The 23,967-nt window shown below is 38.8% G+C and overlaps 2 protein-coding genes across 3 annotated transcripts; both read left to right on the top strand.

Moving 5' to 3' along the window:
* The first annotated feature begins 474 nt into the window (after nt 1-474).
* On the top strand, nt 475-7,567 carry LOC308701164 (E3 ubiquitin-protein ligase TRIM35-like). Of its 2 annotated transcripts, none has more exons than XM_081383294.1 (7): nt 475-1,124; nt 4,872-4,967; nt 5,171-5,401; nt 5,519-5,541; nt 5,623-5,741; nt 6,119-6,386; nt 7,261-7,567. In XM_081383294.1, exons 1-7 carry the CDS (start codon nt 729-731, stop codon nt 7,307-7,309), a joined length of 1,182 nt encoding a protein of 393 aa, XP_081239420.1. In that variant the 5' UTR covers nt 475-728; the 3' UTR covers nt 7,310-7,567. The 2 variants fall into 2 exon arrangements, with proteins under 2 accessions (XP_081239420.1, XP_081239419.1); XM_081383293.1 differs by having other exon boundaries at nt 6,119-6,627.
* LOC308701161 (uncharacterized protein) lies at nt 7,519-23,404 on the top strand (the record flags this gene model as incomplete). Its single annotated transcript, XM_081383290.1, has 8 exons — nt 7,519-7,630; nt 12,992-13,132; nt 19,553-19,738; nt 20,044-20,163; nt 21,377-22,309; nt 22,419-22,587; nt 22,667-22,799; nt 23,022-23,404. The coding sequence occupies 7 exons, from the start codon at nt 7,519-7,521 to the stop codon at nt 22,794-22,796; spliced, it is 1,791 nt and encodes a 596-aa protein (XP_081239416.1). The 3' UTR covers nt 22,797-22,799; nt 23,022-23,404.
* Nucleotides 23,405-23,967: the final 563 nt, after the last annotated feature.

Here is a 23,967-nt window from a genome sequence, read left to right as displayed (position 1 = left end):
ACAATCTGGCCCTTGTCAAAGTCGCTCAGATCTTTATTCCTGCCCATTACACTGACAAAGATTTGAGCATGACAGAACATTAATGTCGAATTTTATGATTGGTCTTTGATCTTTGCGCTCTTTTTTTGTTTCTTAGATATTTATTTTGTTGTACAGCACAATGGCCAACCACTGAGTTCAACTATACTGAGTAAAAAAGTGAGTTTTTGCTTAAAACAAGCAAAATTATCTGTCCATGGGGTAAGAAAAATAATCTTGTTTCTGTTTGAATTAAGATTATTTTTCTTACCCCATGGACAGATAATTTTGCTTATTTTAAGCAAAAACTCACTTAATTTTGATTTATTTCCCCAGAAATCAAGACATAATATCTTATCTAATTCTACTTATCTAGTAAATGCATCTTGATTTAAGAATTTTTAGATATTTGGACTGGAAACCAGACAAAAATACTAAGTAAGACAAGCATTTTTTGCAGTGATCATAAACTCCTCCCTCTTACAACACTAACCAGGAAGAGACTGACTTGTTATTTCTCCTTTCTGTCACACCGACTTTGTCTCAACAAAAGCAATAAAGAATAAGCAATCAATGGAGAATGAAGAGAAAAACTTTACAGAAGGATTTTTGTGATGTTCATTTCTGAACAGACAGCAGATCTTTGATCTGGAAAACCGTCGTTCAGAAAGTGAAAGTAGAGTTTAGTTTGCGAGACTCAAACGGAGAAAATGGCTTCAGCAGCTGAAGATGATTATATTTGTCCTGTTTGCTATGAAATCTTCAAGGTTCCTGTTTTTCTGTCCTGTAGTCACAGTATTTGTAAAGAGTGTCTACAACAGTTCTGGAAAACTAAGGAAACTCAGGAGTGTCCTGTCTGCAGGAGGAGATCCTCAAAAGAATATCCTCTAGTTAATCTAGCGTTAAAAAACTTGTGTGAGTCGTTCCTGAAGGAGAGAAATGAGAAACGTTCATCAGGATCTGAGGAGATCTGCAGTTTACACAGTGAGAAACTCAAACTCTTCTGTCTGGAGGACAAACAGCCTGTGTGTTTAGTGTGCAGAGACTCAGAGAAACACACCAATCACACATTCAGACCCATCAGTGAAGTGCTTTCATCTTACAAGGTAAGACTAATGTTTCTTGTTTCACATGTAAAGAACAATAATTAGTCATTAACATAGATATCATCACATTCATGCATTACTATTTCAATGTCATTTTACTCAACTTTATATGACATTTACTGTGCTGTAAAAGTATTTGCCCATCCTGATTTCATATGTTTTTGTGTCTCATACTAAATAGTGGGGCCTTTTTCATAGATATCAATATTTTGCAAAAAAACAGCACAATTGAGCGGACAACTTTAGTTCAGCCTCATTGGAGGGTTTTCAAGCATGAACTCCCCATTTAAGGTCCTGCCACATCATCTCAATTGATTTCAAGTCAGGCCTTTGTCAAGGCCACTCCAAAACTGTAATTGTGCTTTTTTGAGCCATTCAGAGGTGGATTTACTCACTATTCTTTGAATCATTGTCTTGTTGCTTGAGCTTCAGTTTGCAGACTAAAGATGGGATATTGTGCTTTAGCATTTTCTGATAGAAAATAAGAAAATTCAGTTCCTACGATGTTGTTCTTGGCCCTTTGGTGACTTTGAGCCACTTCTGGGAAGGTTTGCTACTGTGTCGAGTTTTCTCCATTTGGATATAATGGCTCTCGCTGTGGTTCTTTGAGTCCAAGAGCCTTTGAAATAGCTTTGTAATCACAGACGGATGTGTTTCAATCACCGTCTTCATCATTATTCCTGGAGTTTCTTTCACCTTTGTCAAAAGTGTGTTACTGTTTAAGACCTTTTAACCAAATTCATGCTGTTGAAAAAGTCCTATTTGAGTGTTTATTTGATTGAACAGGGCTGCAGTGATCAGGGGCCCGTTCTTCGTACGTTGCTTAAAACATCCGAGATCAAATGAGACGTCCAAGATGATATCATCGTGCTAATCATGATCTGGCTAATTAGGTTCTTCGAACACACCTGCCGGATATGATTAGTATCGCTGGATTGAGTTATCTGAGATAATTGCGCGTTAATGCTAAGTTTAAAAGGGGATATGTATCGATAGTAGAAACATTGATCAGCAACGCTGCTATTGGCTGCTCAGCGTGGGCGTGGCCAAAGAGCGCGCTCAGTTTTTCTCCTCAGCAGAGCAAGAACTAATAGTCGAAGTTTATTCGGAATTTTAATGTTTAATCAAAACGCCAGGGAACACCTCAAAGTCTGCAAAAGCCAGGAGAGAGGGCTGGCAAAAAGTAGCAATTTAAATCCGTTAGAAGTGGCCATGTTAGATGTTTTTAACACTTATTAGCCTATATTTTTGTATTTTACTAATTGCATAATTACTGTGTTCATTGTAATGTCAGAGTCACCACACTAGAACATGGGAACAAATAAAAGTGAAGTACAAAAATATTCTACATAATGGTAATTTTTAGTTATATTATAGTCTCTTTTATAAAAGGCACTGTTAAATAAATGGTTGTCTGTTTATAAAAGCAACCAAGAAAAAGGCTGAGCAAAAGAAAGAAAAGATCTTAGTAGCCTACACTGTAAAATCATTTTTGCTGCATTAAATTAAGGCCGTATAGTCATTTCAACTGTTAAATCTTGAGTAATGATGAATTGCTTTGACTTGTGAAAGTGAAAACTGATAAACTTATGTTAATGTAAAAATATTTTGCCATGAGTTATTGATCACATTTTTCCAGAGTGTAGTTCATTGTAATGTCATTGTGTTTTCCTCTTTTGTGCACTTTTACATAATACACCAACACTTGTATCTGTTCCCAAGAAAGTGGTGGCTGAAATATGTGCAGTAAGTGGACATTTTCTAACTTTCCAAAGGAAAGAAAGTATAAGACTTTGTAATGTCTATTTGTTTCCATTGCACTGGACAGTGAAGAAACCCTCTCAGATAACTGTCATATGGAGGAACTAGCCTACCTGCAAGTGCATAAATAACTTTACTTCATTCATACTTGTATGCTTTATGGCTGCAATATAAGTTGCAGGATTCCACATCTACAGAAAGGCCTACAGAAGAGTCTGCCCAGACAGAGGAGACATAGGCCTACAGGTGGGCAGTGTATAGACAACTTTTCCTTTTTATTTGTTGCATGAGGCATGTGTCTAATATCTCTTGTTGCAGGCACCTAACCACTGGCTTTTCTTTACAAAGAACAATTGAAATAAAACTCAAGGAACTAAGCATATTTGTCTTTTATTAAACATTTAATGAAAAGTGTTGTTTTTTTTGGCAGTGTTGTGTAATATGGCACATGCAACAATGTAACAGGCCATGTCAGGAGTGCAACCCTCAGACTTTTCAGACACTGAAATCTTCCCTTTAGTTAGCCAAAGTTCATTTCATTGTGTGCCCTTGTCCTGGCTAGAGCTGCATTGTAACTGTTTTGGGTCAGGGAATGGGGTCATAAAACACCTGTCTGCAGGAACATGTCATAATCACCTATGAAGAAATGCAGTTCTGTTAGGATCAATAAGTGTATGTAATGCAGTGAGCTTGATATTTAAGTGTGGAACTTTCCTTACCACTTTCAAATAATGTGCATAAATGTGAATCTCTGAAAATGCTTAAGTCAAGCACAGATCCTGGCCATTTTGCTTTCACATTTGTGATATGGAAGATTTTAGTCAACTGCCTTTTTTAATTTGATATAATATTACTAATCTGGAATATAAAGAATCACAATAGTAACTGGGCTGCACATTTACATTGTGAACCCCCTTTCTGTTCACATAATCCCCTTCATTGAGGCCTTGATGGCAGTCTATGGTAGCCTATAGTCTATGGTACCAATCACGTTAGTGAAGCCCGAGTGACATATACTGTAATCGGCATGGTCATGATTGCATGATCTTCATAAAAAATTATGATAGCCTAAAAAAAAAACTGCTTTTAAAAAAACTGCTTTACAACATTGGGTCTAAAGTGGCTTGGAAATGCCACAAAAAAACGTAAAACTGTTTTTTTAAACCTAAAAGCGCCAGGTAAACTCCGAATGACACGACAGACAGCACTTTCCATCAAGTTCTCCGCATCTCCAATAGTGTAAAGGAAAGAGCCACTCGCAAATAATCATAGGGAAATGCAAACAGTTTGTGCTGTAGTTAAAGCCAGACTCCGACAAGTCGAAAATAAATGTGCGTTTCCAACAAATTAATAATGTAAACGACAATCTCACGAGTCACGAGAAAAAATATATATCTCAGAAAGAAAGTGCACTATCGCGCTGCGCTAGACTTCCCGTATCAGCGCTTATGAAGCCGGGATCTAATCCTGTTAACATGAAATAAGCTGCTCTCGAGCAGGTTTAAGCTTACGCAGCTGTTGCTATGACAGCAAGTCCAGGATGAGCGTTGAAGGACCAAACAATCCAAGATCATGCCAAATCGCCAACAATCAAATCCAGCTAAGTGAGTTAGCGACGTACGAAGAACGGGCCCCAGGACTGGCTGTGTTTAGTCCAGCTGAAAAACATTATAAATACAGTTTCATAGATTTGAGGAATTAGTAACTATGGGGCCAAATACATTATCACACAGGTCAAGTTAGTAACTTTTTTTTGCTTCAGTAAATAACATTGTCATTTACAAACTGTACTTTGTGTTCACTCAGGCTGCCTTTGTTTTATGGTAAGTTTTAATTTCTGAATCAATTTAGTATGAGATTTACACAAAAAAACTGAAGAAATCAGGGTGGGGGTCAATACTTTTGCACAGAATTGTATGATCATATCACTGTATTTTCTTCTCTTCACTGTAATCTGGTGTTTAATGTATTTTTGTTCAATTCTAGGAGGAGCTCAATGCAGCACTGAAGTCCTTACAACAGAAACTTCAACAGAATGAAAAGAAGAAAGGAGAGTTTGAGAAAACAGCTCAACACATCAATGTGAGGAAACAGAATCAAGAGTCATTTTCATTACAGCTGGAGGATCACTTTATACCGTTATGAATTGATATATTAAATATAATGGATTCCAGTTGATTATTTCTGTAAATGACGAGCAGCTTCTGCTTCTGGATCCGTTATATGTCGGGTATCCGAGATTTGTGTTGATTGAGATGATTGAAGTGAATGTGATTTGATTTCAGTCTCAAGCTGAGCACACAGAGCGTCAGATTAAAGAAGAGTTTGAGAAGCTTCATCAGTTTCTCAGAGACGAAGAAGAAGCTACAATCACTGCACTGAGAGAGGAAGAGGAGCAGAAGAAGCAGAGGATGAAGGAGAAGCTGGAGGAGATGAACACACACATCTCAGCTCTTTCACACACAATCAGAGACATGGAGGAGATGATGAAAGACAATGACGTCTCGTTTCTAAAGGTGACAAATCAATCTGGCTTCATTCTTTGTGCAGAAAACAACTTGTATAGAGAGACTCATTTACAATGAGAGTGTTTGATAAGATATTAAAATGTTTTCAAACTCTATATTTTCCAGAACTTTAAGGCCTCAATGGAAAGGTGAGTGAGCTGCTCGTATCTCTTCTCTCAGTGGATCTGAACTCAAATTCACTGCAGTTCTGACTCCTGAATGTTCCTCAGAGTCCAGATCTCACAGCCGGATCCACGGATGAGTTCTGGAGCTTTGATTCATGTGTCGCGTTATCTGGGTAACCTGCCGTTCAGAGTCTGGAAGAAGATGCTGGAAACTGTCCAACACAGTGAGTCTCAGCAGATTTGACACCAGTGCAGAAGATAGTTCACATATAAACACACACAACATCAACATTTGATAGAAATATATTTAATAATCACTTGAATTACTAAGTGAATCTAAACTGTATTTCAGAAAATCATCAGATCATACAGCGAACTCATAATGAAAAGTCTATTCCTCATGGTTTATGTTTATGTATTAGGATACAATAGTGTTTATTGAATACTGACATTAAACCTGAAGCCTCAATCCATTCTGACAGTAACTGAGAGACCATTGTTACGATAGCATGATTTATGATCTCTTTCAACAAAAGAAAAATGTTTTACATTTCTAATACATCATTTTTCATCTTGTAATCTGATGTTATTCTATTTGCAGCTCCGTTGACTCTGGATCCAAACACAGCACATCCTCGTCTCACACTCTCTGCTGATCTGACCAGTGTGTCGTACAGTAATGTATATAAAACACTTCCTGATAATCCAGAGAGGTTTGACAGGTGTGCATGTGTCCTGGGATCTGAGGGCTTTAACTCAGGAACACACTGCTGGGATGTGGAGGTTGGAGACAATACAAGCTGGATTCTTGGAATAACAACAGCATCAAACTGTGGAAAGGGAGTGGTTTTCTTTAAGTCTAATGTCTGGTATGTGCGGTACATGGACAGCAAATACAGCTCACAATCCCCAGAGCAACCCGGCACTTACTTTACTGTTAAACAGAAGCTTCAGCGTGTGAGAGTTCAGCTGGACTATGACAGAGGAACAGTGTCATTCTCTGATCCTGTAACTAAAGACTGTCTGTGCAGATTCAGGACATCCTTCACTGAGACTGTCTTTCCATTCTTATCTAATGCCTGCACAACTTCTCCTCTGAGGATCTTACCAGTTAAACTGTTTATTACAGCAGAAAATCACAGTTAAATCTGCTTCTGCTTCTAGATTAATACAGTTTTGCAAATTATGCTTCAGTAATAACACTGTAATCAAAGGGTCTCATTGATCAATCACACTTCAATGTAAAGTTTACAACCAAATTAACCCTTGTGTTTCCTTAAGGACATGTTTGTCTCTTTCAGTTTTTTTCTTTCAGGGTTTTTTTTTTATATATGTTTTTCCTGTGTTAATGCAAACTGCATACATTTTGGAACAAGTGTGTATTTTTAATTGAATTTTCTTATTTCCTTTCCACACTGTACACAAAATATTTACACTCAGGACCTTAAGGACAAAAATGTCCCCATTGAAACCCATTAAAACTGCCAATTTATTTTCATCCCAGGGCCATTTAACTATAAAATGATGCAGTCTTTGTTAATCTTTAAACGCATAGCAATTTGGATCATTTTGCCCTTGTTTAAATAATCTATCCATCAAACATTTATACCATGTTTCAGCTTGTCATTTTTGATGATTTTCTACTTTTAATTGTTATATTGTTACGGCCTCAGCCTTATGGGTGTTGCCTGTGTGTATTTGTGTTTGTTTCGTTTTCTAATTGGGGTTTCTTTCTGATTGTAGGCTCCGCCCTTGCGCACCTGTGGCCCGTTGCTCTGATGGCTCGTGCTGAGCATATAAGTGGAGTGTGAAGGAGGGTGAGGCACTCGACGGTGAACTCCGTGTGCGTCATGATGCCTAGCCGCTGGTTAACTCAAGCTGTGGTCTTTGTATTTTGTGCTACTATTTTGTTTCATTTTGTTAGTGTTTGTTATGTCTGTGTTGACTTTAGTGTAGAGTAAATGTGTGTTTACATGTGGAGAGAAAAAAGAATCGAGAGACATGAGTTTGTGCAGTCATTTATTAGTCTTAATAAATGTTTTAAACTGCTCTTTGCCTTGCGTCTCCTTTTATGTTGCTGAACCCTTTCGAGACGAGCATTTAAACAACAGGGGTTCGTAACATATATAATAGAGAATTTTATATCTTTGTATTTTAAATGTCAATTTAATTTCATCCATCCATGACCCCAATTCCAAAATGTTGGATGTTTTGTAATATGCCGTGAAATCAAGAATATGTAATTTGTTAATTCTCTTTAAAGGGATAGTTCACCCAAAAGTGAAAAGTACCCTCTGATTTACTCACCCTCAAGCCATCCTAAGTGTATATGACTTTCTTCTTTCAGACAAATACATTCAGAGTTACATTAAAATAAAATATCCTGGCTTTAGCCCAAGCTTTATAATGGCAGGGAATGGCCCCATCCCACTTGTGTCTATAACTTAACTGTCGCAATGTAGGATGTAGCGTACATTGTGTAAGTTACACTTTAGAAGCAAGTTGAATCATATAGCCATTTTGTCTGTTTAATTATGGATATTTGTCTTGCACAAACCCATCAGTCTAGACCCCCGGAGCTGTTTGGAGTATGTTTATGATGGATGGATGCACTTTTTTGAGCTTCAAACTCAGGGGTGTCCCCATTCACTGCCATTATAAACATATTTAACACAGCAGGATGACTGTTTCTCATGCAGTGCTGTCTGAGGGGTCAAAGGTCACATACATTCAACAGAGGTTTCCTGCCTTGCCCTACACGGATTGAGTTTTCTCTTATGGGATGAATATAGTATCAAAATGATTAACACGTGCAAGCAAACTTATCAATGAACTTGATACATGTTGCAGAAATGTTTTATCCATGCCTTTCAACTTGTGTGTGCAAAATCCAAAATCACATGAATGTGCAGCATTTTGTACAAATAGAGACATAGTTGTCAATACAAAACCTCGATTTTGTATTAAGGTAGGCCAGAATTTGTGCATGCAACAAGTAAGATGTGTATTTGTGGATGAGGTGACACGTAATGCCTGTTTCTCAAGTTGCATCTGTGTGTGGATCGTGCACGGCGAAACCCGCGAAATGAAAGTCTCAAAATCCAAATGAATCAAATAGGATCGACTCAGAAACTGTCACAGTGTCTGGTTGTGTTCCCCTGGTATCCACTACATGTCCTCCTTTCCCCACGGTGTCATTCAAGAACTACCTTTCCCACAATTCCTGTATGTGTGATTGCACAGGTGTTTGTTATCTGTTCCCAGCTGTTTCTCGTTGTCATCTAGTTTGTTCCTGTATTTAAAGCCCTGTTTGTTCCATGTCCTGTGTGTATCGTTGTTTATGTCACACCGCGTTTGGTTTACCATGTTCCCTGCCTGAGTCTGTTTGTTGTTTTGTACTGCCTGTTTTGACTACTCTTTTGGATTACCCTTAATAAACCTCAATTTGACTGCACTTGGATCCACCTTGCTTTTTCCCTTGAGCGGACCGTGACAGAACGATACACACCATGTATAGATCCAGCAGTACGGGGTTTCGGATCCTTCCCCCCACCACTGAGAAGGAGAGGAGGGAAAGACTCCAAAATTTAATGGCCCTACACCAGCAGGGTCAGACAGTGAGTTGTTTGTCTCAAACTTTTTGGACCTTATCGAGAGGCATGAGCTATAATGATGCAACCTTGAAGGACCTTTTTAACCACTGTCTTGATGACCCGTTACCGCAATGGGAGATGAAGGGACTGGAGATCTTTGACTTTTGGGGGTTTACGAGGTATCTACACCACCGTAGTCACTGGGATACCCCAGCTTCGCCGGCATCTCCTAGCGAGATGTTACCACTGCCCGGTCGAGAGAGTGCATCACCGCTGCCCGGCCGAGAGAATGCTTCGCCGCTGCCCGGCCGAGAGAATGCTTCGCCGCTGCCCAGCCGAGAGAGTGCATCGCCGCTGCCCAGCCGAGAGAATGCATCGCCGCTGCCCGGCCGAGAGAACACATTGCCGCTACCTATCAGGCCCGGAGCCGGATCAGTATCTGGGCGTCTTAGATTAAGGTCCAGCGTGATGGACCCAGCGCTCATGTCAGCACGGAGGGCCCAGAGGATCAGCCGAACGGGGTTCCACAAGCTCATAGCATCCCCTCAGCCTGAGCCCTCTTCACCAGTGGTCCCGTCCAGCACAGAGCCTGTGCCGGTGGTCCCAGTGCCGGTGGTCCCAGTGCCGGTGGTCCCAGTGCCGGTGGTCCCAGTGCCGGTGGTCCCAGTGCCGGTGGTCCCGAGTCCGGTGGTCCCGAGTACGGTGGTGCCAGTTCCAGTGCCTGAGCCGGAGCCAGTGTCTGTTCCTGAGCCGGAGCCAGTGTCTGTTCCTGAGCCGGAGCCAGTGTCTGTTCCTGAGCCGGAGCCAGTGTCTGTTCCTGAGCCGGAGCCAGTGTCTGTTCCTGAGCCGGAGCCAGTGTCTGTTCCTGAGCCGGAGCCAGTGTCTGTTCCTGAGCCGGAGCCAGTGTCTGTTCCTGAGCCGGAGCCAGTGTCTGTTCCTGAGCCGGAGCCAGTGTCTGTTCCTGGGCCGGAGCCGGTAGTGTCTGTTCCTGGGCCGGAGCCGGTGGGGTCTGTTTCTGAGCCGGAGCCAGTAGTGTCTGTTCCTGGGCCGGAGCCGGTGGGGTCTGTTCCTGAGCCGGAGCCAGTGTCTGTTCCTGGGCCGGAGCCGGTAGTGTCTGTTCCTGGGCCGGAGCCGGTGGGGTCTGTTCCTGGGCCGGAGCCGGTGGGGTCTTCACCGCCGTGGCCGCCCGAGGGGTCTTCACCGCCGTGGCCGCCCGAGGGGTCTTCACCGCCTTGGCCGCCCCGAGGGGTCTTCACCGCCGTGGCCGCCCGAGGGGTCTTCACCGCCGTGGCCGCCCGAGGGGTCTTCACCGCCGTGGTCGCCCGAGGGAAAGTCTCCACCCTGGCCGCCCGAGGGACTGTCTGCTCCGCCCTGGCCGCCCGAGGGAAAGTCTCCGCCTTGCCCGCCGAGGGACTGTCTGCTCCGCCCTGGCCGCCCGAGGGAAAGTCTCCGCCCTGGCCGCCCGAGGGACTGTCTGCTCCGCCGTGGCCGCCCGAGGGAAAGTCTCCGCTCTGGCCGCCCGAGGGACTGTCTGCTCCGCCCTGGCCGCCCGAGGGAAAGTCTCCGCCCTGGCCGCCCGAGGGACTGTCTGCTCCGCCCTGGCCGCCCGAGGGAAAGTCTCCGCCCTGGCCGCCCGAGGGACTGTCTGCTCCGCCGTGGCCGCCCGAGGGAAAGTCTCCGCTCTGGCCGCCCGAGGGACTGTCTGCTCCGCCCTGGCCGCCCGAGGGACTGTCTGCTCCGCCCTGGTCGCCCGATGAACTGTCTTCACCGCCCTGGCCGCCCAATGGACTGTCGTCTCCGTCCTGGCCGCCCGATGAACTGTTTGCTTCGCCCTGTTCCCCCTCTGTACTGTCTGTCACCCTGGCCCCCTTTGAGTCTGTTACCCCCTGTTTCTGTGTCCCTTCATGGACCTGGCCCCCCGTCCCTCCCCCTGATCCTCCACCTTGCCACCTCCCTCCTGAACTTTTGTTTTGTTCTGTGTCCGGTCTTGGAGTGTCTGGGAGCCACTCCGTAGAGGGGGGGTTATGTCACAGTGTCTGGTTGTGTTCCCCTGGTATCCACTACATGTCCTCCTTTCCCCACGGTGTCATTCAAGAACTACCTTTCCCACAATTCCTGTATGTGTGATTGCACAGGTGTTTGTTATCTGTTCCCAGCTGTTTCTCGTTGTCATCTAGTTTGTTCCTGTATTTAAAGCCCTGTTTGTTCCATGTCCTGTGTGTATCGTTGTTTATGTCACACCGCGTTTGGTTTACCGTGTTCCCTGCCTGAGTCTGTTTGTTTTGTACTGCCTGTCTGGATATCGAACCCTGCCTGTTTTGACTACTCTTTTGGATTACCCTTAATAAACCTCAATTTGACTGCACTTGGATCCACCTTGCTTTTTCCCTTGAGCGGATCGTGACAGAAACGAGTCAATGAATGCACGCGTGTCACCTGATCCACAAATACACATCTTACTTGTTGCATGCACAAATTCTGGCCTACCTTAATACAAAAATCCTGGCCTACCTTAATACAAAATCGAGGTTTTGTATTAACAACTATGTCTCTATTTGTACAAAATGCTGCACATTCTTGTGATTTTGGATTTGGCACACACAAGTTGTATTGTATTAGTTTAAATGTAGTGACTCACATTTGTGAATGTGTCAAATAGATGGGTAGTTGTGCACACATTAATAATTAGCACCAGGCTTATTCATTTGTAGTTGTTTATGTGTGGGTTGTGAAATGCTTAAAAACAGTGAAAAGAAAGTCTCAAAATCCAAATGAATCACATGAGATTGACTCAGAAAAGACATCAATGAATGTACGCGTGTCACCTGATCCACACATGCACATTTTATTTGTTGCATGTGCAAATTATGATACACTAATACAAAGGAAAACATTTGAATTCACAAAAAATGTCTATGTGTACAAATTGCTTCACATTCATTCAATTTTTAATTTTGCACACGCAAGTTGAAAGGCATGGATAAAACATTTCTGCAACATGTATCATGTTCATTGATAACTGCTTGCACGTGTTAATCATTTTGATACTATTCATCCCATATTCTCTGGATTCCCTGAATCTTCTCACAATATTATGAATGGTAGATGGTGAAACACCTAAATTCTTTGCAATATTGCATTGAGAAATGTGAATTTTTATTTTTTTTTTTTTTTTGTCTGACAATTCTGTCATGAAATTTAGCACAAAGTAATATGCCTTGATCCAGTTTTCCTGGCAAATATGCACATTTTACATCCAATCACCTATTACCAATTCACCTGCTTATTATGGACAGTTTTAAAACCTTTTAACTGGGATATTCTTTCATCTTTTCACTTTTATTATGACTCTGTCCTAACGTTTTTGGAGTGTGTTGCAGCCATAAAATGAAAAATGTGTGTGTGTGTGTGTGTATATATATATATATACAAAATACATTTAAGTTGGTCCGTGAAAACATTGGAAATCTTTAGTACTTTTGTAATTTAAATAAAGGTTAAAAATAATGAACCAATCACAGATTCTTGATTTTATTGCATTTTTCAAAACATCCCAACTTTTCTGGAATTATTGGGTTGTATCTATCTACCTATAAAGATAGTTTAGTTAGTCAATCAGACTGTCTTATACTATTTTCTTATTGTGATGATAAATGTCTGTGTAAATGTCTCAACAGGATAGCCTGTTGTGATAAAATGTTGAATGTTGGAAATACTACTATTTTAGAAATTACAAATTAAAGAAAGGATATTACAACTTTCCTATGAATGAGACAAGGGGCTGCATAAAACTTTTATATTTCTGATCCTATGCAAATATTTCCTTGTCACCTGCACACTTCGTTCATGCCTACATATTTTTCTTTGATTTGTCTTTTTAGAAGAGGCTCCAACTGCCCATATAACTCTTTCCAAAACAAAACAGACAGTAGAGATGCTGAAGACGAAGATCCAAGCTCTGGAGGAAAAAGTGGAGTCTTTGACTGAAGAGAGAAACTTTCTCAGAGAGAGACTGGAAGATGGTAAGTTCCCCCTCCCTTCCTGTGGCACAAATTGGGAATTACTGATTATTGTGCCATAAAGAAAAAAGGTTACTCAAACATGTAAAAAAAAAAAAAAAAAACATTAATTAACTCATAATTAACTCATACTGTTCACTTTATTTAAAAACAGTTGCATTTGGTAATTTTCATGAGAGTACATGTACTTCCTGTGTGAGGATGCCTGAAGAATACACATTTAGGATGAAGTCACTTATCTTCTAAGTTTATATATATATATAAATATATATATATATAATAAAATATACAGGGCTTGCCATTAACTTTTTTTGCTCACCAGCCACTGTGGCTAGTGGTTTTCCAAAGTTACTAGCCAGTCAGCATTTTCACTGACCACAATTTTGACATCGATACCATGGGGGAAAACTGATATTGATATTTTTAATATTATCTCATGATTCCAATATCTCCATAATTTGGCAGCCGCTATTAGGCTGCTGTCTTTTTAAGACCTGACGCACGACCCATTATACTGAGTAATTATACAAAATCTGCAGGAAGAAGTAAAATTAAGCGCAATACGCGCAGTCACACACTGAAATTCAAGTCCTGTAACAGCAACAATATTCATTCGGAGCAAATTAAATGAGTGGATAAAGGGATGGTTTGTTTGTGAACTTGCTATTGGAGAGATCACGAGAGAACGATAAAGTGTAGATGGTATAGTTTCTGTTCTGCGGGAAATGAGTATTTGAAGTGCTTCAGATATTTCAGTATCAATAGACTACTATATATATATATATATATATATATATATATATATATATATATATATATATATATATATATATATATATATATATATTATTGTTATTATATATATATATATATATATATATATATATATATATATATATATATTTTTTTTTTTTATGTATTTCAAGACTCAAAGAAGATATAACTATCTGTACATCCTATTTTGTCTCTCACAGCCCTTAAACTGAAAGCTGAATTATCTAATTAGCTAATGTCTATTAGGGCTGGGCAGTTTGACCAAAAATCTTTATCACGTTTTTTTTTTCTGGCGGTTTGGCGGTATATCACGTTTTTTTTTTTACTGGACCTTTATTATGGCTAATTTTGCTTTAAGGAGTACAGGGAATGTGTATTGTAAGGACAAATAATAATAATAATAATAATAATAATAATAATAATAAAATCAGTTCATAAAGCTACCAGTTTAGTTTAAAATGGAATCAAAAGAAAATGTAATTACTTAAATTAATAAAAAGTGTTTTACTGTGTGCAATTTCTGTAATTTCAATAAAGACCTTTTGAGTTTTTTTTTTGATAAACGGTATTATTATTATTATCACTATTAATCGGAGTACACTCTACTGTACAATAGTAATAGCCTCTATTTTTGTTATTTCAAATCAAATGGCTCTACATGGTATGTGCAGTATTAAAGAGAGTTTGTTTTGTGAGTTAGTTACTGTTGTGTTAAAGTTGTTACTATTGGTGTAAGAAGGGTATGCAGTTAATAGAGGTCCGCCCTCGACACACTCTACATTGCACTCTTCATGGCCATTGAATAGATACTGCAGCAGTTTCAGCGGTATGGCGGTTTTTGAAAAATACATGTTGGTCTCGAAATTGAAACATGGTTTACTGCCAGCACTACTGTCTATATATTTAATAAATGCACCTTACTTATTTTTAAGTCTCTCCATCATTGTGTAACTCTTTTAAAATTGGTTATAATTAGTGCTGTCAATCGATAAAAAAAACAAAAAAACAATAATTAAACTATAAAACTGTAATTAAGCGTGATTAAAAACATCTGCGTTTTTAATATTTTAAATATTGTAATAATTTCACAGTTACTCCAAATTAATGTAGAAACAACTTAAATACGGTATATTTGAAATATTTGTTGTAATGGCATCTTTTTATGAAGCCTAGTATCACTGATATTAAAACTGCTACTGATGTCTCTGAATTTTTTTTTTTTTTTAAACAATGATACAGACATTCAGCATTACAGTATAATTAGAAGCTATATAAATTTCAAGTGAACTTAAAACAATCTTCACATAAACCTACACTGTAAAAAAAAACCACAGAAAAAAACGAGCAAATGCATGGCAGCACAGGGTGCCAAACGTTTGCCATTAATGAAAATAACGGTAAAACCCCATGAACTGAAGTAACCTGTTTACACAGCAACATGAAAAAAGATCATTGACCATACAGTACTATAAAATGTTTAAAACATAATCTGAAATAACATATTTTGTCTGTACAATTGCAAATACATGCATAGACCATTAAATGTAATGGCATTATTTGACTGTAAGTTCACGTAACATGTTTAAACCCTTATTTAATAAAACATGTTTTAACTGTAAATGTAAAAACACGGTGTAGCATTTATTTAACTAAACATGATTTGAATGTAGATATAAATTACATGTTGATACCATTACTTCATAAAGCATGTTTTGACTGTAAACTGAAATCATGTTTTAATCATTATTTAACAGAGTTTGACTGTAAATTGAAATAACATGTTTTGACCGTTATTTGAAACAACATGTGTTGACCGTTATTTGAAAAAATTAACTGTGATGGACCATAATTTTGAAAGGCATGTAGGCCTACAGCATTTTGATTTTGATTATGGCTTACAGATAATTTTATATGTAGTTTATGAAATATATGTTATATATGTCACACAAAAAGTCATTAGAGAAAATCATTTATATTTTTCCCTCTTTATTTTCTTCTGTTACAGTAGTTTCCATTGTAAATAACAACAATATTAAAAACTTTAAACAGTGCTACAGTACCATCATCTAAACATTGCTTTTATGCTTAAAATACAACATTGACAATTCAAATTAATTTCATTATTGCATCTTTCACAAACTACACTTCGAACAGAACAATGGTCTCCAATTCAATCTCCATGGTGATGCCTTTAAAAAATAAGAGGGAAAATGGTTATATATCATACATCACATATCTATATTCATTATCATGTCTGAGTTACTCTTTTTAAATATTTTCTTACATAAAAAAAATTATTGTTTTTTTCTTAAAAAAATATTTGTTCATTAAATATGTAATGCACTTACAAATTTGATGATGGTCCACGACACCTTACTTCTTCAGACAGTTTAGTGATGTGACCTCACCCACTGACAAGGCCAAGGGTGCACTGCAACAGCAGAAACAATGTAAATACAGTAACACTTGTTGATTACAATTTTATATTTAATATTACATGCCAGCATATTTACCCAGTATGATTACCTCACAATGTTGCAGGAAATTTCCCAGTTTGCTTTCTATGGTAGACATTTTTTGGTGTGCTTTTTTTTTTTAAATATCGTAAGTGACTTTGTTAAGTAGCTTTGTGTGTAAACGTGACCGTTTAGGCAACATATTCTGCTGTATGAATGCAATACATAACAGAATGACAACAAAACAATCATGGACCTCAATGTCGAGTGGTAAATGGTAAGTGTTTAAAAAAAATCTGTTGACATCCAACGTAATTTAAAAGTTAATTGGCAACAGGTGAATACAATTAATCATTAATCTATACCTTTTTTTAATCTTATTCTTAATGTTTGATGCAAGTTGCATTAAAAAGTACTAAATAGGTTTCAGAATTGTGATGTTGGTTTAGAACGTTGCTTGCCTTTCACAATCATTTAAGAACACTCATATGCATGGACAACGGATTTCATCTTATGAGGTGTGTTACCTTTAACCATATGGATGATGATGTATTCGTGCAAATTTTGTGATTGCTCTCTGAAGACAGTTAAGGGATATGTTAATCATCAAATCTTACACAGACATGAAGCAAATGCTCAATTTCCATGTTGCTTCCCAGAATGCAAATGTAAATTCTCAAAATACAATGCTCTCAAAGCTCATGTTTATCGCCATCACAAAAGACCACATACTCATTTTGATGATTCGACGGGCACGTTTGTTTGCAACAATACAGACTGTCAACAACAATTTACAGACATGAACAATGTCCTTTCTCATCTCAGGTCACATTTAGCCAAGGGAGAGGTGGTGTGTTGTCCTTTTGAAAAATGTGACAAAAATTTCAGTTTAAGATCAAGTTTCACTGCCCATGTTTCACGAAAGCACAGGACGTCTACATTTGCACAATTACGGATTATGGATACTTTATCTGAGCAACCTTCTTCAGCATTTGTTGATGTTACTGAGGATGAGGTTGATGAATGTGAATTCACAGACTCACTGACGAAATGCAACGCAGAGTCATTGTACATGAAAAATCTCTGCCTGTTTTATATGCAGCTACAAGCCAAATACCTGGTGCCATCGTCAACCATTCAGATGATTGTGGAGGAATTCAGTGGTTTAAATTATATCTGTCATCAGTACACACAGAAGATGTTCAGGGAAATACTCAAGTCAAAAACGACCCTCTCACAATGTGATATTGAATCTGTGGTGCAGACTTTGCAAGGCCAAGATTTACATTCAGCTTGTAATTCATTACTTTCCACAGAATACCAAAGAAGACAGTATTATCAGAAAAAAATTTCGTACGTGCATCCACAAAGTATGTATCTTGGTCGTGATGAGAACCGAAACCAACGTTATGCACAGTATATTCCATTGAAGAACACTTTAAAAACCATGTTAATAGACCCAGTGGTGTGGGAGCAGTGTGCCAAACATCAGCATGTACATTCTTCTGTGTTCTCTGACATCTGTGATGGCTCTGTATTCAAATCAAATGACTTGTTTAAGCAGCCTGAGATTACAATCCAACTTATCTTGTACCAGGATGCCTTTGAGATTGTGAATCCCCTTGGGTCAGCTAAAAAAAGACACAAAATGATTGGAGTGTATTTTACACTTGGCAACTTTGAGCCATTTTACAGATCATGCATTGATAACATTCAGTTATCACTTTTGTGTTATGAGAGAGACTTTAACTATTTTGGTCAAACCAAGATTTTTGCTAAGTTGTTGGCAGATGTCAAAGAACTTGAAGAGCATGGATTTGTGACATCTTCAGGTGACATAGTACGTGCAACAATAGTGGCTATTATTGGTGATAATTTGGGGTCCCACTGCATCGGTGGTTACTCACAGAACTTCAGTACTGCCAAGCATTGCTGTAGGTATTGCTTGGTATCTCGCAGTGAACTTCAGAATGTGTGTGTAGACTTTCCCAATCGCACAGTTGAGTCCTATAAGGCGGCAGTGGAAACTCTAAGGACGACCGAAGAAAATGTTGTAAATGGGTTGAAGTTTGACTCCATTTTCAACTCTCTCAAATATTTTCATGTTGCTCAGCCTGGCCTTCCCCCATGCCTTGGCCACGACTTGTTTGAAGGCGTTGTAGCTATTGATCTTGCCATTTTCTTGGAATACTTTGTAAAAAGGAAGTGGTTTTCATATACACAGTTGAACAGGAGACTTGCACAATTCAAATATCTGGATTCTGATGCTGGTTCTGCCCCCTCCCAGATATGTGAAAAAGGCAGAAAGTTAGGTGGTCAAGCAGCTGAGAACTGGTGTCTCCTCAGATTTCTTCCTGTCATAATTGGAGACAGAGTAGAGTCACAAGACCCTGTATGGCAACTGACTGTTAAGTTGAAAGAACTGGTTGAGCTAGTGTGTGCTCCCAAGATTACCACTGCACAGATTGCATATCTCAATGTCTTAATACCAGAATATCTGGAAACAAGAAAGGAGCTGTTTCCTGGTGAAAATTTGAAACCAAAACATCATTACATGCTTCACTATACGTCACTCATTTTAAGTCTTGGACCTTTAATTCGTTTATGGTCATTGAGATTTGAAAGCAAACATTCCTACTTCAAAAGAAGTGTGAGAAGAACACAGAACTTCAAAAATGTATGCAAGACATTGTCACACAACCATCAACTTCTTCAAGCATATCTTCACTCTCGGTCATTTTTTTCACCAAAGCTTAAAAGTGTTGACTTGGCCACATACTCTCCTCATTTGTACAGTGATGCTGTGTGCAAAGCTGTTGAGACAAGCTTGCTTAACGAACCAGACTTTGTTTCAACACGGGTGGAATACAAGGGTACCCTGTACAGGAAAGGAAACTTAATTTGCCTTAAATGTGAAGAGGAGTATTCTATTTTACAGTTTGGACAGATTGAGCTGATTTTCGTGAAAGATGACGAGGTGACTTTCCTTGTGACTCCCCGCCCCTCAGTGTATTTGCATGATTATGGACTTTATGAGATTTTGCCTGCGACAAATGAATTCATTTGTGTAAATGCTGAGGAATGTCTGGATTATTATCCCTTAAATGAGTACAGTTTTATGGGACTGAAGGTCCTTACTCTGAAGCACAGCGTTGTTCATATGTAAAAGGGATAAACTGTCCTCTCCCAACAGAAATGGATGCATTGTTGACTTTTATTGAGAATGTGTTCCCAAACCCTATAACTTCAAAGCTAGCCATAGAGGGTTTGAACAGCCTAGGTGTGGAGACCATAGATGACCTACAGTTTTTGAAAGAGGATGATCTAGGTGGCTTTCTGAGACCGATTGAAGCAAGAAAACTAATAGCCCAAATCCCAAGTAAGTTTTCAAATCAATGGTTGTTTTTACATATAAACAAGTCAACATTTGAAGCGGATCAAAAAGTTCATTAAGTTCACAAGAGCAGGTATTGTTTTTTAGACAACTATTATGAAAGGTTTGATCCACTTTAAATGTTGACTTTGTGTACATGCATACAATTAGATGAACTGGAAAAACAACACCCCAGTCTCTTTCATTCTGTACTTTGTTAGCTGTACTCTTTACTTGTATTACAGTATATCAATGTGTTTCTTGTTTCTGCAGTATGGTTTTTAATGCAGTTTTTTGTTTATGCCATGTAGATATTGCTTCCACTCTGCAAAACACTGCCAATGATTTGTCTGCTGAATACACTTCTGATGCATCAGGTTCACCTGCTCCTGGATGCTCAATTTCACCATCCAGCTCTTCAAGTGGAAGACGTGAGTAAAACGCTTATACAACATTAAACAATCCACAAACATTTTGAAAGCAAAACATGTAATTTGTCAATTCTTGTAATTCATATACAGAGAATTTGCAATGTGAGCTTGCCCAGCCTTTAGCACACCTGGCAAACAAATTGTGCCACACGTGCAGTTCACAGAGCGATATATGTATATGTACAAACCCGATTCCAAAAAAGTTGGGATACTGTAGAAATTGTGAGTAAAAAAGGAATGGAATAATTTACAAATCTCATAAACTTATATTTTATTCACAATAGAATATAGATAACATATCAAATGTTGAAAGTGAGACATTTTGAAATGTCATGCCAAAAAATTGGCTCATTTTGGATTTCATGAGAGCTACACATTCCAAACAAGTGAGACATTTCATTCCATGAAAGTGACACATTTCAAAATGTCTCACTTTCAACATTTGATATGTTGTCTATATTCTATTGTGAAAAAAATATAAGTTTGAGATTTGTAAATTATTCCATTCCTTTTTTACTCACAATTTCTACAGTGTCCCAACTTTTTTGGAATCGTGTTTGTTATGTTTATGTGTATATGTATACAAATCTGCAGATTTATTGTACACTAGTCCACATTTGAAGAGTTTTGGGTATTGGTTTTAAGACAACTATTATGAAAGGTTTTGATCCTCTTAAAATTTTGACTAGTCTAGTTTGATGGTAAAAATCAAACTGTGATGGCACGGGGCCTCAAAACATTGATTTTGGAAATTGCTTACATTGTGATCTGTACATGTGCCACTGTGGTGATTACCTGGTGCATGAATGTCCAAAACGTCTGCAGTTGAGTCTGCAGCTCATGCCAGCGGAGAGTGAAGACTGTTGTGCATTGTTCAGAGCAACTACAGGGCCACAGTGCAGCAAATCACCAGCAACACGTTAAATGTGCCCATTTCATGCTAGTGATTTGTTGCGGTCCCTGTGAAAAATGCACAACAGTCTCCCCTCTGACAATAATGCACTGCAGACATAAAACAAGTCTGTGCACCACTTTAAATGCATACTATATATAGTGGCACATGAACAACCCACAAAGCCCTATGCCATCTCTGTTTGTCCGTTATTAAACTTCAATAAATCTGCAGCTTGGGAATAGGCAAATTTGCCAAAAATTTACAGCTGTATAAAAAGTGTTCATCCTGTAACCTGTGGACAATTGGTTTATCTTCTAGGTGACAGTAGCTGTGAAACTTCGTTTTATGACCATGACTGGCATTACAGTTTTGATGTTCCATGGCAAAAAATGCCAGCAAGTTTTACGGAAAAGTTGCAAAATGGCGAAAGGCCAAGTTGCTCTGAGAGAAGACAGTTGGTCCGCATTGTTGCTTCTGAGATCCTGGAAGTCAGTAAATGTCCAGCAAAAAAACATGTATCAGAAATAGCCCGACAAATGGTGATTGCATACCCAAAGTCTTTCAGAGATGAAATTAATTCCCAGGTTGTAGGAAGTGGATATGATTCTCTCCTCAAACAACTGGTGTGTAGAATTGACAATTTTAAAAGAGCAAAAGCTATTAGTACACCACTTTGTGGTACTCTAGAAGTATCAACAAAGAAACGAAAATTGTTATATGGTTGTATAAATTCTGATCCACAACTGCTAGTTGGAGAAACATCCGAATTGCAGCAGGAAAAGAAAGAGAAGTTGCTAGTAATGTTTCAAAATAATGAAAGTGATGTAAAGACAATCTATGACTTAATGACTTCTACTTACACCTCTCAAAGAAACAACATCCAATCTGGAAAGGAAACCAAAGATTTACTTGATGAGTGGCCATATCTTTTTCAGCCAGCAGGAATGAAAGCACACTTTAAAGAGCTCACTGGCATTGACATAAACAACAGCTTTGAAGAATCTGCTTCCAGTAAGTTCAGAAGAATATTGGAGTACTTTCAATTTCAGTGCACAGAAAGAGCAAGCAGAGCAGGGAGAATCCTCACAAAGTATAGAGCTGGAGGGGATCATGTTTGTGGGGCAGTGATGTTGCTGCTAACCCATTTCAAAAATGACCAAGACCACTTTCTTGTGATGGTAGAAGACACCTCTGTTCCAAGTGATATATGCTCAGAACAGCTTCCAGCAACACCATGTATAGTAGTGTGTGGTGGGTATTATTTACTATGGTCTTGCAACACAATAATTACTGGTTTCGGGTGACCAGAACTCACATTCTGTTAAATATTATGTCTTACTGATTTTGTGTTTGTTCAAAGGAGATAACCCACTGACAGCCAGTGTGTACATGGTAGCAGTAGACCAGATGATTGTAAATGACCATCTCTTGAGTTTTACAGAAGCCCTGTATCTGATGTTCTCTCTTTACTATATATTGAACATCAGTTACCCTGTAGAACTGGGAGCCACACTAGAATTCTTGCAAAGGTAATTCATAGACTGCATTCCTTTGGTTAAGAAGCATACAACAATTATTTAAGGATATTGTTTGTGTTGTGTTTTAAAGGTGCATCTTTAGGATAAATCCTCATAAAGGTACCAAGGTGGAAAAGAGAGAGAAAAAGAGAGCGTACTCTGTCAACCCCAGAGTATTGAGTCTGACGTCAAAAATTGCTGCATTTGACTGGGGAGAGTAACAGGTATAGAAGCTCTGTTGTCTTGTATAGTAGTGGTAGACTTCATCTTCTGTGTTTATTCATCGATGATAAAGTGCACCAAAGGACAATAATTGTTATTATTAACTCCAATAAATGTGATGTAAGTGTCTGTGACCAAAACTGAGAGTATTTGGTTAAGGCTTGTTGCTGTTTCAGCTCTTCTTTTAGTTTGGGTTTTAATTATAACTGTTTGTGTCCCCACAGATGTGGTCTTTCAGAAGATTGACATTTCGCTGAAGAACAGGACAGACTGACTTTTTGTACTTCAGTGCAGCGCTTTGTTCCTTAAATCATTTTTATTATCTTGTGATGTGATAAACTTCAAAATTATCAGAATCCAGGCCCAGTGTTTTTTTTTTTTGTTTTTTTTTTTTTTTTAAATTGAACACATTTGTGTTCTGAAAGTGAAACATGCTTTATGCATTTTCCCCATGTGACATGTTCAGGATTATCAGAATCCAGGTCGACTTTTTTTTTTTTTATTGAACAAATTTGTGTTCTAAAACATGACTTTTGCTGGGAAGTGTTTTTCCATTGTTTGATCTTGAAGGTTTGCTATATAATAAAAATCTGAAGTTGTTTACAGCAATACTCTGGCTACCATCATTTGTTGTATAACATTTTACAAAAATTTGTGTTTCAAGAGTATTTTTAAATTTTTTTTTTTTTTTTTGCATTACTTCTGTCACACAGTATAAAAAGATGTCCCTGTACATTTGGTTTAAAGGAATACTCCACCGTCTTTTCATATTAAACTATGTTATTCCCTTAACTAAGACGAGTTGATACATACCTCTCTCGTCTCAGTGCGTGCACTCAATCGCTCTGGCGCGCGGCGAAACTTTGTTCACTCAGTTCATTCAATACGGGCCAAGCAGAGAAGCTACCAAACACCTCCACGGTTTCCCTATTTAAACACAGTTACTCGCGTAGTGTAACTCGACCTAGGACGGTGACACAAAACAAAACGTTGCGCTTTTCTAAGCGTGTAAAATGGATAACTATATTGTATGGCGGAATACCATAGCAAGTGCTTATGAGCACTTCGACTTGGCGGAGTAATATCTTCACTCGTGAAAAATCCTCTCACCGGCCCCCGCTCCCTCTGGTGAAGATATTACTCCGCCAAGACGAAGTGCTTACAAGCCCT

Source organism: Scardinius erythrophthalmus (genome assembly GCF_964197995.2).
Source record: "Scardinius erythrophthalmus genome assembly, chromosome: 13".
Lineage (NCBI taxonomy): Eukaryota > Metazoa > Chordata > Actinopteri > Cypriniformes > Leuciscidae > Scardinius > Scardinius erythrophthalmus.
This window is presented reverse-complemented; position numbering and strand designations above follow the sequence as displayed.

Coding starts and splice junctions, on each gene's coding strand:
- LOC308701164 (XM_081383293.1), top strand. CDS start 729: ATGGCTTCAGCAGCTGAAGATGATTATATTTGTCCTGTTTGCTATGAA. Junction 5,402..5,518: donor ATGACGTCTCGTTTCTAAAG/GTGACAAATCAA, acceptor TATATTTTCCAG/AACTTTAAGGCCTCAATGGA. Junction 6,628..7,260: donor CTCCTCTGAGGATCTTACCA/GTTAAACTGTTT, acceptor TTCTGATTGTAG/GCTCCGCCCTTGCGCACCTG.